The sequence below is a fragment of the Cervus canadensis genome, chromosome 30, assembly GCF_019320065.1.
Source record: "Cervus canadensis isolate Bull #8, Minnesota chromosome 30, ASM1932006v1, whole genome shotgun sequence".
In the NCBI taxonomy this organism is placed as follows: Eukaryota; Metazoa; Chordata; class Mammalia; order Artiodactyla; family Cervidae; genus Cervus; species Cervus canadensis.
Window position 1 is genome coordinate 12,411,323 of NC_057415.1, and position 12,875 is coordinate 12,424,197.

The 12,875-nt window shown below is 35.3% G+C and overlaps 1 protein-coding gene across 3 annotated transcripts in view; it reads right to left on the reverse strand.

The window, feature by feature from the left end:
- The window catches only part of AGTPBP1 (ATP/GTP binding carboxypeptidase 1), a 182,236-nt gene that overhangs the window by 47,738 nt on the left and 121,623 nt on the right, over positions 1–12,875 (reverse strand). For all 3 annotated transcript variants that reach the window (XM_043453279.1, XM_043453281.1, XM_043453282.1), the window contains 2 exons: positions 11,927–12,013; positions 11,694–11,842 (listed from right to left, as the gene is read on the reverse strand). In XM_043453279.1, coding sequence (XP_043309214.1) covers positions 11,694–11,842; positions 11,927–12,013 — 236 coding nt within the window. The remainder of the gene's footprint in view (positions 1–11,693; positions 11,843–11,926; positions 12,014–12,875) is intronic.

A 12,875-nucleotide genomic window follows, 5' to 3' on the forward strand; every position in this document is an offset into this window, starting at 1 on the left:
AGAGATGGCCCCACAGCACACATCAGCTCCAAGCCCTGGCTTCAGCCACCACTGAGTGAGTACCAGCCCCAGGATCTCCTAGACCCCAACTCTGACCACTAGTGAGCCAGCACGAGCCCTGGGACCCCTCGGGTTCCACAGCCAGCTATTTCAGGATCCAGCCCCACCAATCAGTGGCTAGCAGTCTCTGCACAAGGCAGGGCCTGGCAACCAATGAGACCAGGGGCCAGCTACACCTACCATACCACCCACAGTGGTCAGCCCAGCACCACAGAAGGACTCAAAAAGCCCACACGGGAGGCATCTCTAGAGCACATAGCTCTAGTGACCAGAGAGAAGTCTGCTGCTAGAACACACAAAATGTCTCCTACAAAAGGGTACTTTTCCAAGGTCCGGAAACATAACCAACATACCGGATACATAAAAACAGAAACTTGGGCAAATGAGGTGACAGAGGAACATGTTTCAAATGAAGGAATAGGATAAAATCCCAGAACTAAGTGAGGTAAATATAGGCAATCTACCCAAAAAAGAGTTCAAGGTAATGATCATAATGATGATGAAAGAACTCAGGAGGAGAAGAGATGCACAGAATAAGAAATTACAAAGGTTTTTAACAAAGAGCTTGAAAATATAAATAACAACCAAACAAAGATGAAGAATATAATAAATAAAATAAAAATTACAATATAAGGAGTCAACAGCAGACTAAATGATACAGAAGAGTAGATCAGCAACCTGGAAGACAAAGTAGTGGAAATCACTGAAGCTGAACAGAAAAGAAGGATAAAAAGAAATAAGGACCATCTGATACCTCTGGGGCAACATCAAGCACACACATTATAGGGATATAAAAAGGAAAAGACAGAAAGGGGCAAATAACATATTTGAAGAAATAATAGCTAAAAACCACCCTAACAGGGAAAGGATACAGATACTCAGGTCCAGAAGCCACAAAAAGTCCCAAAAAGAATCAACACAAGGAGGACCACACAAGAAGCAAGGAAAAAGCAACAGGTTACTCCCATAAGGCTATCAGCTGACTTTTCAGCAAAAACCCTGCAGACCAGAAGAGTTTGGCATGAAATATTTAAAATGATGAAAGAGAAAAACCTACAATCAAGAATACTCTAGCTAGAAAGGCTCTCATTCAGATTTGATGGAGAGATCAAAAGTTTTACAGACAAGAAATAGCTAAAAGAGTTCAGCACCAACAAACCAGTTTTATAAGGAATGTTAAAAGGACTTTGCTAAGTGAAAAAGAAAAAGCCACAACTAGAAATAAGAAAATTACTAGAAGAAAAAACTCATCAGTAAAGGCAAACATAAAGTAAAGGTAGTAGGACAGACATGTTCAGAGCAAGTAGAAAGGTTAAAAAACAAAAGCGGTAAAATCAACCTATATCCACAATAAGCAGTAAAGGAACACACAAAACAAACAGATACAAAATATGATATCAAAAATGATAATTTTGAGGAGAAAAGAATACAAATGCAGGGTTGTTAAAATGCATTTGAAATTAAGATATAACCAATCTAAATAATCATGTATATAAATATAGATTGCTACATATAAGCCTCATGGTAACAACAAAACAAAATCTATAATAGATATACACACAAAAGAGAAAGGAAGCCAAACATAATACTACAGATAGTCATTAAATCACAGAAGAGAATAAACAACAAAACAAAAAAGACCTACAAAAACAACCCTCAAACAGTTAACAAAATGGCAATAAGTATATACATATCAATAATTACTTTAAATATAAACAGAACAAAGTCTCCAATCAAAAGACAGAGAGCAGCTGAATGGTGCAAAAACAAGACCCATTATATGGCAACAATATATGTCACCTACAAGAGACTCACTTCATATCCAAAGACACACACAGACTGAAAGTGAGGGAATGGAAAAAGGTATTCTATGCAAATGGAAACCAAAATAAAGGCAGTGTAGCAATACTTGTTGGAGAAGCCAATGGCACCCTACTCTAGTACTCTTGCCTGGAAAATCCCTTGGACGGAGGAGCCTGGTAGGCTGCAGTCCATGGGGTCGCGAAGAGTCGGACATGGCTGAGTGACTTCACTTTCACTTTTCACCTTTATGCATTGGAGAAGGAAATGGCAACCCACTCCAGTGTTCTTGCCTGGAGAATCCCAGGGATGGGGTCACACAGAGTTGGACACGACTGAAGTGACTTAGCAGTAGCAGCAATACTTGTATGAGACGAAATAGACTTTAAAAACAAAGACAGTGCCAAAAAAGACAAAGAAGAACATTACATAGTGATCAAGGGATCAATCCTAGAAGAAAATATAACAATTACAAACACATATGCACACAACTTAGGAGCAGCTAAACACACAGGGTAAATATTAACAGATATCAATGGAAAGATCATCCAGACAGAAAATAAATAAGAAAACACTGGACTTAAATGACACATTAAACCAGATGAACATAATAGATATATATAGAACACTCCATCCAAAAGCAGCAGATAACACATTCTTTTCAAGTGCAGCTGGAACATTCTCTAGGGTAGATCTCATGCTAGGCCACAAAGCAGGCCATAGTAAATTTAACAAAACTGAAAGCACATCACCCTTTTGTCATGACCACAATGCTATGAGACTACCAAGAAAAAAACCCTGCAAAAACCACAAAGAGATGGAAACCAAACAATATACTCCTAAATAACCAATGAATCACCAAAGATACAAACAAAAACAAAGACAAATGAAAAGAAAAACAAAATAGAGCCAAAGTCTAACTGATGCAGCAAAAGCAGTTCTAAGAATTTTAAATTAATATATTTACCTCAGGAACAAGAAAAATATCTCAAACAATCTAACTTTAAACTTAAAAATAACCCAACCTTACATCTAAAGGAAAAAGAACAAACAAAACACAAAGTTAGTAGAAGAAAATAAATTACAAAATCAAAAAAGAAGAAAATAGAGGCTAAAAAATTAGAAAAGATCAATGAAACTAAAAGCTAGTTCTCTGAAAAGATAAAATTGATTAACCATTATGCAGATTCATCAAGCAAAAAAAAGAAGGCCGAAATGAATAAGTGAAGGGGAAAAAAAAGGGAGAAGTTACAACCAACTCCACAGAAATAAAAAAGAAGATTACTATAAAAGTTGGCCTAAAGCTTAACATTCAGAAAACTAAGATCATGGCATCTGGTCCCATTACCTCATGGGAAATAGATGGGAAAACAGTGGAAACAGTGTCAGACTTGATTTTTTTGGGCTCCAAAATCACTGCAGATGGTGACTACAGCCATGAAATTAAAAGACGCTTACTCCTTGGAAGGAAAGTTATGACCAACCTAGATAGCATATTAAAAAGCAGAGACATTATTTTGCCAACAAAGGCCCGTCTAGTCAAGGCTATGGTTTTTCCAGTGGTCATGTATGGATGTGAGAGTTGGACTGTGAAGGAAGCTGAGCACCAAAAAATTGATGCTTTTGAACTGTGGTGTTGGAGAAGACTCTTGAGAGTCCCTTGGACTCCCATCCTAAAGGAGATGGGGTCCTGGGTGTTCATTGGAAGGACTGATGCTGAAGCTGAAACTCTTAATACTTTTGGCCACCTCATGCGAAGAGTTGACTCATTGGAAAAGGCCCTGATGCTGGGAGGGATTGGGGGCAGGAGGAGAAGGGGATGACAGAGGATGAGATGGATGGATGGCATCACCGACTCAATGGATATGAGTTTGAGTAAACTCCAGGAGTTTGTGATGGACAGGGAGGCCTGGCGTGCTGCGATTCATGGCGTCACAAAGAGTTGGACACGACTGAGCGACTGAACTGACTGACTGACTGATGAACAGCTATATGCCAAAAAAATAAACAAGCTGGAAGAAATGGACAAACTTCCATAAACGGACAAACTCCTAGAAATGTACAATTTCCCATGACTGAACCAGGAAGAAATAGAAGACATAAACAGAGCAAGACCCATAATGAAATTGAATCAATAATTTTAAAACTCCCAACAAGCAAGAGTCCTGGACCACATGACTTCACCAGTGAATTCTGCCAAACATTTAAAGAAGAGTTAAGATCTACTGTTCTCAAACTATGCCAAAAATTGCTGAGGAAGGAATAGAACTGAACTCATTATACGAGGATAACATCCCTCTGACGTGAAAAATAAGACAAAGGGATCACACAACAAGAAAATTACAAGCTATTATCACTGACGAACATAGATGCAAAAATCCTCAACAAAATATTAGCAAACTGAATCCAACCATATGTTAAAATGATCATACACCATAATCCACTGAGATTTAGCCCAGGGATTTGGCCCAAGGATGGTTCAATATCCACAAATCAATCAGTGTGATACATCATATCAACAAACTGAAGAATAAAAACCATATGCTTATCTCAAAAGATGCAGAAGAAGCTTTTCATAAAATTCAACATCCATTTATGATAAAGTCTTTCCAGAGGGGGGTATAGATGGAACATACCTCAACATAATAAAGGCCATATATTATTAGCCTACACGTAACACCATACTCAATGACAAAAAGCTGAAAGCATTTTCTCTGAGGTAAGGAAGAAGACAAGGACACCCGCTCTCCTCACTTTTTATTCAACACAGTATCAGAAGTCCTAGCCACAACTGTCAGATAACAAAATAAAAGGAATTTGAAATGGAAAAGAGGAAGTAAAACTCATTGTTTGTAGATTCCATGACACTATACGTAGAAAATCTTAAAGATGCCACTAAAAATACTACTAGAGTTCTTCAATGAAGTCAGGAAAGTTGCAGGATGCAAAATTAATATAGCACATTAATAGGTTATACATTATATAGTCATTCCTATAAATGCAAAGAGTGAAATAAAATAATTCTGATTTTTAAAAAATCAGTAAAAATAAAGTTTCTTTAGTAGGAGAAAGAATATGTATCTCAAAACAAGAGCGAACATACATAATATAAATACTAGTAGCATTTACATTAAAGTCAAATAAAACATGCCCAAAATCTTCCTTTAGTTTAAACAGTCTCAATGATCTAGCCAAAAGCAATGAAACAATTAATTACGTAACTAGGGAGAAGAATAAATTCTAAGGAACTACCAAAAAAATTCAAAGTATCAACTGAGAAACACTGAGAGCTAATAAGAAAGTTCAGTAAAGAGTTTGATTTTCAAGGAAACATAAAAATCCTCAGCTTCCTGTCTGAGCTACCAGGGAAGCTCAAGAAAATGGGAGTGGGTAGCCTATCTCTTTCTCCAAGGGATCTTCCCAACCCAAGAATTGAACCAGAGTCTCCTGCATTGTAGGCAGATTCTTTACCAGCTGAGCTACCAGGGAAGCCCATCAGCTTCCTTAATTCTAAATAATGACAAACTTGAAAACAGAAGTACTCTTTCAGAACAGGAAAAAAAAAAAAACCACAAAATACTTAAGAATAAAGGTAAAAAGAAGTGTATAGAACTTACAAGAAGAAAACTAAAAAATTTAGGTGAGGGAACAAAAAACTTGAGAAAAAAAATATATACACCATGTTCTTTTTTTTTTTTAATTATTTTTTTTTTCCAGTGGGTTTTGTCATACATTGATATGAATCAGCCATGGATTTACATGTATTCCCAATCCCGATCCCCCCTCCCACCTCCCTCTCCACCCGATTCCTCTGGGTCTTCCCAGTGCACCAGGCCCGAGCACTTGTCTCATGCATCCCACCTGGGCTGGTGATCTGTTTCACCATAGATAGTATACATGCTGTTCTTTTGAAATATCCCACCCTCACATTCTCCCACAAAGTTCAAAAGTCTGTTCTGTATTTCTGTGTCTCTTTTTCTGTTTTGCATATAGGGTTATCGTTATCACCTTTCTAAATTCCATATATATGTGTTAGTATGCTGTAATGTTCTTTATCTTTCTGGCTTACTTCACTCTGTATAATGGGCTCCAGCTTCATCCATCTCATTAGGACTGGTTCAAATGAATTCTTTTTAATGGCTGAGTAATATTCCATGGTGTATATGTACCACAGCTTCCTTATCCATTCATCTGCTGATGGGCATCTAGGTTGCTTCCATGTCCTGGCTATTATAAACAGTGCTGCGATGAACATTGGGGTGCACGTGTCTCTTTCAGATCTGGTTTCCTCAGTGTGTATACACCATGTTCTTAAGTGGCAAGATTTAATATAAGAAATCCAGTTTCTTCCACATTATTCTATAAGTTTATGCAATGGAAATTTGGGGGTGTCTGATAAAATTATTCAGAATAATACTGAGAAAAAATATTCATGAAAAATAAAGTTAGAAAAAACTGTATAAATCGTTTTTGAAAAAGACTACAGAATGTTAAGCTATTTTATGAAGTCAAAATAACTTAAAAAACAAAGTGATATGAGAGCAACAAGGATGGTGCACGAGACTGCAAAATCAGAACAATTAAAATCTAGTGATGCTGCTGCTGCTGGGCTAAGTCACTTCAGTCGTGTCCGACTCTGCGACCCCACAGACGGCAGCCCACCAGGCTCCCCCGTCCCTGGGCTTCTCCAGGCAAGAACACTGGAGCGGGTTGCCATTTCCTTCTCCAGCAGTGATGCTAGAGCAACACGACATAACAAAGCTCCCAAACAAATCCCAGAGTATCATGAGGCCCAGAAGTTGATGACAGTTGTGGTGTCACTGCTTCCACTCTTTCCTTCTATTTCCCAGGAAGTGATGGGACTAATTGCCATGATCTTAGTTTTTTAATGTTGAGTTTCAAGCCAGCTTTTCACTCTGCTCTTTCACCCTCATCAAGAGGCTCTTTAGCTCCTCTTCACTTTCCGCCATTAGAGTGGTATCATGTTTGTTATTTTTCCCGGCAATCTTGATTGCAGCTTGTGCTTCATCCAGACTGACATTTTAATTGATGTACTCTGCATGGAAGTTAATAAAAATATACAGCCTTGATGTAATCCTTTCCCAATTTAGAACCAGTCCGTTGTTCCATGTCCAGTTCTAACTGTTGCTTCTTGACCCATATACAGGTTTCTCAGGAGACAGGTAAGTAGTCTGGTACTCCCATCTCTGTAAGAATTTTCCAGTTTGTTGTGATCCACAAAGTCAAGGCTTTAGCATAGTCAGTGAAGCAGAAGTAGATATTTTTCTGGAACTCCCTTGTGTTCTCCACAATCCAACAAATGTTGGCAATTTGATCTCTGGTTCCTCTGCCTCCTTGAAACCCAGTTTGTACCTTTGGTAGTTCTCACTTCACATGCTGCTGTGGCCTAGCTTGAAGGAATTTAAGCATAACCTTGCTAGCATGTGAAATGAGTGCAATTGTGCGGTAGTTTAAACATTCTCTGGTATTGCCCTTCTTTGAGACTGGAAAGAAAATTGACCTTTTCCAGTCCTGTGGCCACTGCTGAGTTTTCCCAATTTGCTGACATATTGAGTGCAGCACTTTCACAGCATCATCTTCTGGATTTGAAATAGCTCAACTGGAATTCCATCACCTCCACTAGCTTTGTTCATAGCAACACTTCCTAAGGCCAACATGACTTCACACTCCAGGATGTCTGGCTCTATACGAGTGACCACACCATCGTGGTTTTCCAGGTCATTATGACTTTTCTTCTGTAGTTCTCTGTATTCTTGCCACCGATTCTTAAATCTCTTCTGCTTCTGTTAGGTCCTTTTAACTTTTCTGTCCCTTATCATGTCCGTCCTTGCATTAAGTGTTTCCTTGATATCTCAAATTTTCTTGGAGAGATCTCCAGCCTTTCCTGTTCTATTGTTTTCCTCTATTTCACTACACTGTTCATTTAAGAAGGCTTTCTTATCTTTTCTTGTTATTCTCTGAATTCTGCATTCAGTTGGGCATATCTTTCCCTTTCTCCTTTGCCTTTTGCTTCTCCTCTTTTCTCAGCTACACAGCCTCCTCAGACAACCACTTTGCCTTCTTGCATTTTTGGGGGGGAAGGATGGTTTTGGTCACTGCCTTCTGTACAATGTTATGAACTCCATTCCTAGTTATTCAGGCACCCTGTCTATCAGATCTAATCCCTTGAATCTGTTTGCCACCTCCACTGTGTAACTATAAGGGATTCTAGTGGTTTTCCCTACTTTCTTCAATTTAAAGCTGAATTTTGCAGTAAGGAGCTCATGATCTGAGCCACAGTCAGTTCCAGGTCTTGTTTTTGCTGCCCATATAGAGCTTCTCCATTTTTGGCTGCAAAGAATACAATCAATCTGATTTTGGTACTGGTGTTTCATGGCATGGTGAAATGTTATTACCACATATTGTGTAGTTTAAAAACAGTGTATAATGACTTTTCATATTTTTAACCCAAATGTATAAAAGGGTAAAATTTAATTTCAAAATTATGTGAATATGAGTAAGATTAAGGATGGATAACAAAATGCTAAACAGTGGATTTTATCTTCTATTTCCTTCTTAGAGAATCTTCTCTAAAGTTTATTTACTTTACCATATTCCCTTATTTGGAATAGTAGATCCCATATGATCCACGGTTTCATAATCCAAAAAACAAAAACAAACAAACAAAAAAATACTTAGAGCTGGAAGACAGATAAAGAAATTCCACTTCTGTGAATATGTAAGTAAATTACTACACACACAGGTATTTAGTATAATACAATAATGTTCATCTCAGTAGTAGCTAAAGTAGAAAATAATTAGATACAACCTAAGGCGTAATAGGGTCACTAAGCTTTGTAATCACTTTGTAAGTCAGATCATGTGCTGTACAGTTTATACTTACACAGAGCTGTAGGTCAATTAATCTCAGTAAAACTAGAATCAAAATAAAAATGGCTTAAAAGTCTAACAAAGGAAGAGTTGGATAAATGAGCTACAGAACTTCTATAAGATATCCATTAAACTATGCTTCAGAGGAGTATTTGCTTAATGACCAGAAAAATAATGGTGATATAATGTTTAGTTAAGATGCAGGTTATGAAACTGTGTGGGTTATGAGCATTTTTTTAAAAAACACATAACTATGTGTATGGAAAGATCACATAATGCATTATTTAAAAAAAGCTGGAAAGAAACAACAAACATTAAAATACTATTTTTTTGGATGATATATTGTTGATGCTTTTAATTTTCTTCTTAACAACATTCTGTTTTCCAGATTTTCTACAAAGTGAGTTTGGAAAGTATGATATATTAATAGCAATACAAACAAGAATATACCCAGTGGGCAAAGGGTAAAAAGGAGGGGAAACTTAAAAACTAAAGCAGCCATCTGTCTCAATGTTTTGACTTGGTTTTAGTTACAGAATTTTATTCATTTTAAATTTAAAACGACACTAAAGGAAGAAATTATCACACAGAAATAGTTTTTTTAATAGAGAAATATCACTCCAAAATATGTTTTTAATTGTAAAAATTAAAGTATTTTAATAAAGCTTAGTGTACTATTTTATAAAAGTCAATAAATAAATATAGTAAAGATAGCATCTACCTATAGCACTAGTACTTGAATATTCTCTATCATTTCTGGAATAAATATGCCTTTATATTTTACTCATAATTGTCCTTCACTCCTGTAAAATATTTTGTTAGTATTATATTGAATATTTATAAGTTAAATAGAGAAAACATAAGATTCTTTACTTATTTTGGTATTATTTTGAATGATTTTTCAATTAAGGTTAATTTTTTAAGTTATATGAAAGTTTAAGGTCAACAAATGTTTCTAAAAAATAGGACATTCGATGATTAGCAGTCCTACCCAAAAGTAAAAAAATAAAACAAGATTTTATCAAGAATACTCATATCACTATTCAGGTAAGTCAATATAACCACTGAATCCTTAGGCAAAATATATTTTTATAAGAATACATCATTTAAAATTAGATTACTTAAAACATTTTTAAAACTTTAAAATAATGTTTATAACTAAACCAGATATTATGAGCCTTATCTTCCCATAATTATTACATTAAATAGTGAATCTGACTAAAGCTTTATCCTATGTATGTAAAATAATTATCTGGAGAATACAGTTTTCTGTTTTCCATATAAATAATGACAATTGGGAAGAATCAAATCTTGAAAGCTTCAATTTTCAGAAATGTCCCCTTATAGAGTATCATCATATTCATGCTTTTAACATTTTAGAACATTTATCTGAAACAGATAATATAGCATGTCATGCCTTAGCTGTTTAAGCTCTTCAATCTCCATACACCAGAAAAAAAAATTTTTTACACAAAATTATCATCAAATAAATACTTAAAACTGGATGGCTTAATTTTCAATTACTGATATTAAGTTTATACAATTAAATAATCTTCCATTGAAATAATACCTGACTATAAAAACCTGATGCCTTGGCAAATAACCCCAAGTTTGACATCTACTAAAGTACTAATAAGTATAAAGCCTTAAATGATGCTATAAATATAGCTTTTTTGCTGGTACAGCCCTAGAGTTTTTAAAAACTGCCTCATGAGAAAAACAGTAGAGAAAAACAGTGAAACAAAAAGCTGGTTCTTTAAAATATCAACAAAACACCAAGAAAAATAAAGACAAGACACAAGTTACTATTGTCAGGAATTAAATATAGGATATCACTAGAGACCCTGAAGATATTAAAGACAGTAAGAAAATACTATGAACAACTTTACATACACATTTGAAAATTTAGAAGAAACTGATCAATTCCTATAAAGAACAAACTACTATAACTCACTCAAGGCGAAATAGATAATCCGAGTAGTCCTAAAACTATTAGAGAAGAAATTTAATCTCTAATTTAAAAGAGTACCAAATAAGAAATCTCCTGGCCCAGATGATTTCTCCTGAGAATTCTACCAAGCATTTAAGAATTAACACCAAATATGCACAAGCTCTTCCATAAAATAAGAGGAGGGAGTATTACTCAACTAGTTTTAGAAGTCATTGTTACCATGATATGCCAAAATCAGATATGATACCAAAAAACATATATATATGTGTGTGTATATATATATATATCTCAATATACCTCTTGAATAGAAATTTAAAAATTCTTAATAAAACATTAGCAATTATATACAATGAGTATAATTCACATATTTAATTCAGTTCACAGATAAAAAAAGGCTGGTTCAGTATTCAAAAGTAAATTAATGTAACATGCCATTCTGACAGGCTAAAGAAGAAAAATCACATGATCAAATCATTTGATGAAAAAAAGCATGTGTCAAAATTTAATACCCATTTGTAACAAAAACTCTCAGTAAACTAGTAATAAAAGGAAACTTCTTCAATTAGATTTTAAAATTTACAGAAAACTACAACTGAAGGGTGAACTCTAAAGGAGTAGCACAGGCTTGACAGTACTGAAAGAATTCTCTACCCTAGTTGTGGTGACAATAATAAGAATCTACAAATGTAATAAAAATGCACAGAATTATACACCCACACTGTGCCAACGTCAAACCCTGGTTTTGGCATTCTAGTACAGTTACGTAGGACGTAACCATTAGAGGAAACCTGGTGAAGAAAGCATGGAACTTTTCTGCAGCTTCTACAACTCTTTTAACTTTTTATGCCTCTATTCAAAATAAAAAAGTTAAAAAAGAGATTGCTTCATGTAATTCTCTTCTGGATGAACAGACTTCATTAAAAACTCTATTCTAAGTAGCATATGTAATAAATCTTCAGTTGTATTCAATTTGGATGAAATGTTGTCTTACCATAATTAAACTGACTGTTGGACTTTTCACAGTTAATGATGTTGAACCTATAAGCAATACTTGGTCGCATTCCACTGACTTCAAAGTAAAACCACTGATGATAATGATTGCTATTTATGTCTGAGTTCAGAATAAGGTCATATTCATTTCTGAAAATAGAAAATAAACAAACTTGATGAAAATTAGGAAAATATCTGTACACAAACAAAATGAGAAGAATTTTAATGACTTACTTTCTAATTTGAATTACTTTACGCAGATTCCCAGATTCAAATTTGGAGTTAAACTTCAAAACATCTGCTTCTTCTGGAATGGTATAGCTAAATAAAATTTTAAAGTAAGAATAAAAAATGCATAGCATTTAAACAAGTGAGCAAAAACAAAACTACACTATAGATTAAAAATGCACCATTATTGCTCGCTCACCCTCCTCATTATTTTTAAGCCAAAAAACAAAATCAACACAACAAACTACAAACTCTGGCTAATATTTACAGAATAAAATATTACAGTTACAAGTAGAGATTTCCCCCACAATTATATAGTGAATATTAATCACAAAAAGTTTCATCTCATTAGATACCATTTCTAAATATTAGTAATCTTATGGAAAAGACCAGTTATTTTTTAAAGTGTATATGACTTGTATTGAGTACCATAATTCTAGAAACTATGCAGTTCTCAGGTAAAACTGTTTTTTTAATTTAGAGAGCTTCATTATCTATTATCTAATCTAATTAGTACCCAAAAGGTGGAAGTATTATTCTCATTTTACATATTGCTTACTTTAGCAAGTATTTATTGAGCTCCTACTAGGTGCCAGATACTGTTTTAGTCATTTATTTCCCTGACTGAACACAAATTCTTGCTCTTCTAGAGCTTACATTCTAATGGGGGAAAATGAAGACTCCCAGAAGACCAATGCTTTTGTCCAAAGTCATTTCAGTTAGAAATAGCACTGGCATGCGACACTTCCCTGAGTCTGGAAGGTCTCCTGGAGGAGGAAATGGCAAACCACTCCACTATTCTTGCCTGGAGAATTCCATGGACAGAGGATCCTGGCGGGCTACAGTCCACAGGGTCGCACAGAGTCGGACATGACTGAGCAACTAAACAACAAGAATATGCTACACTCAAGAGTTCTTGAGGTTCTGTGTTACCACATTTGTCTGGTCTAACACA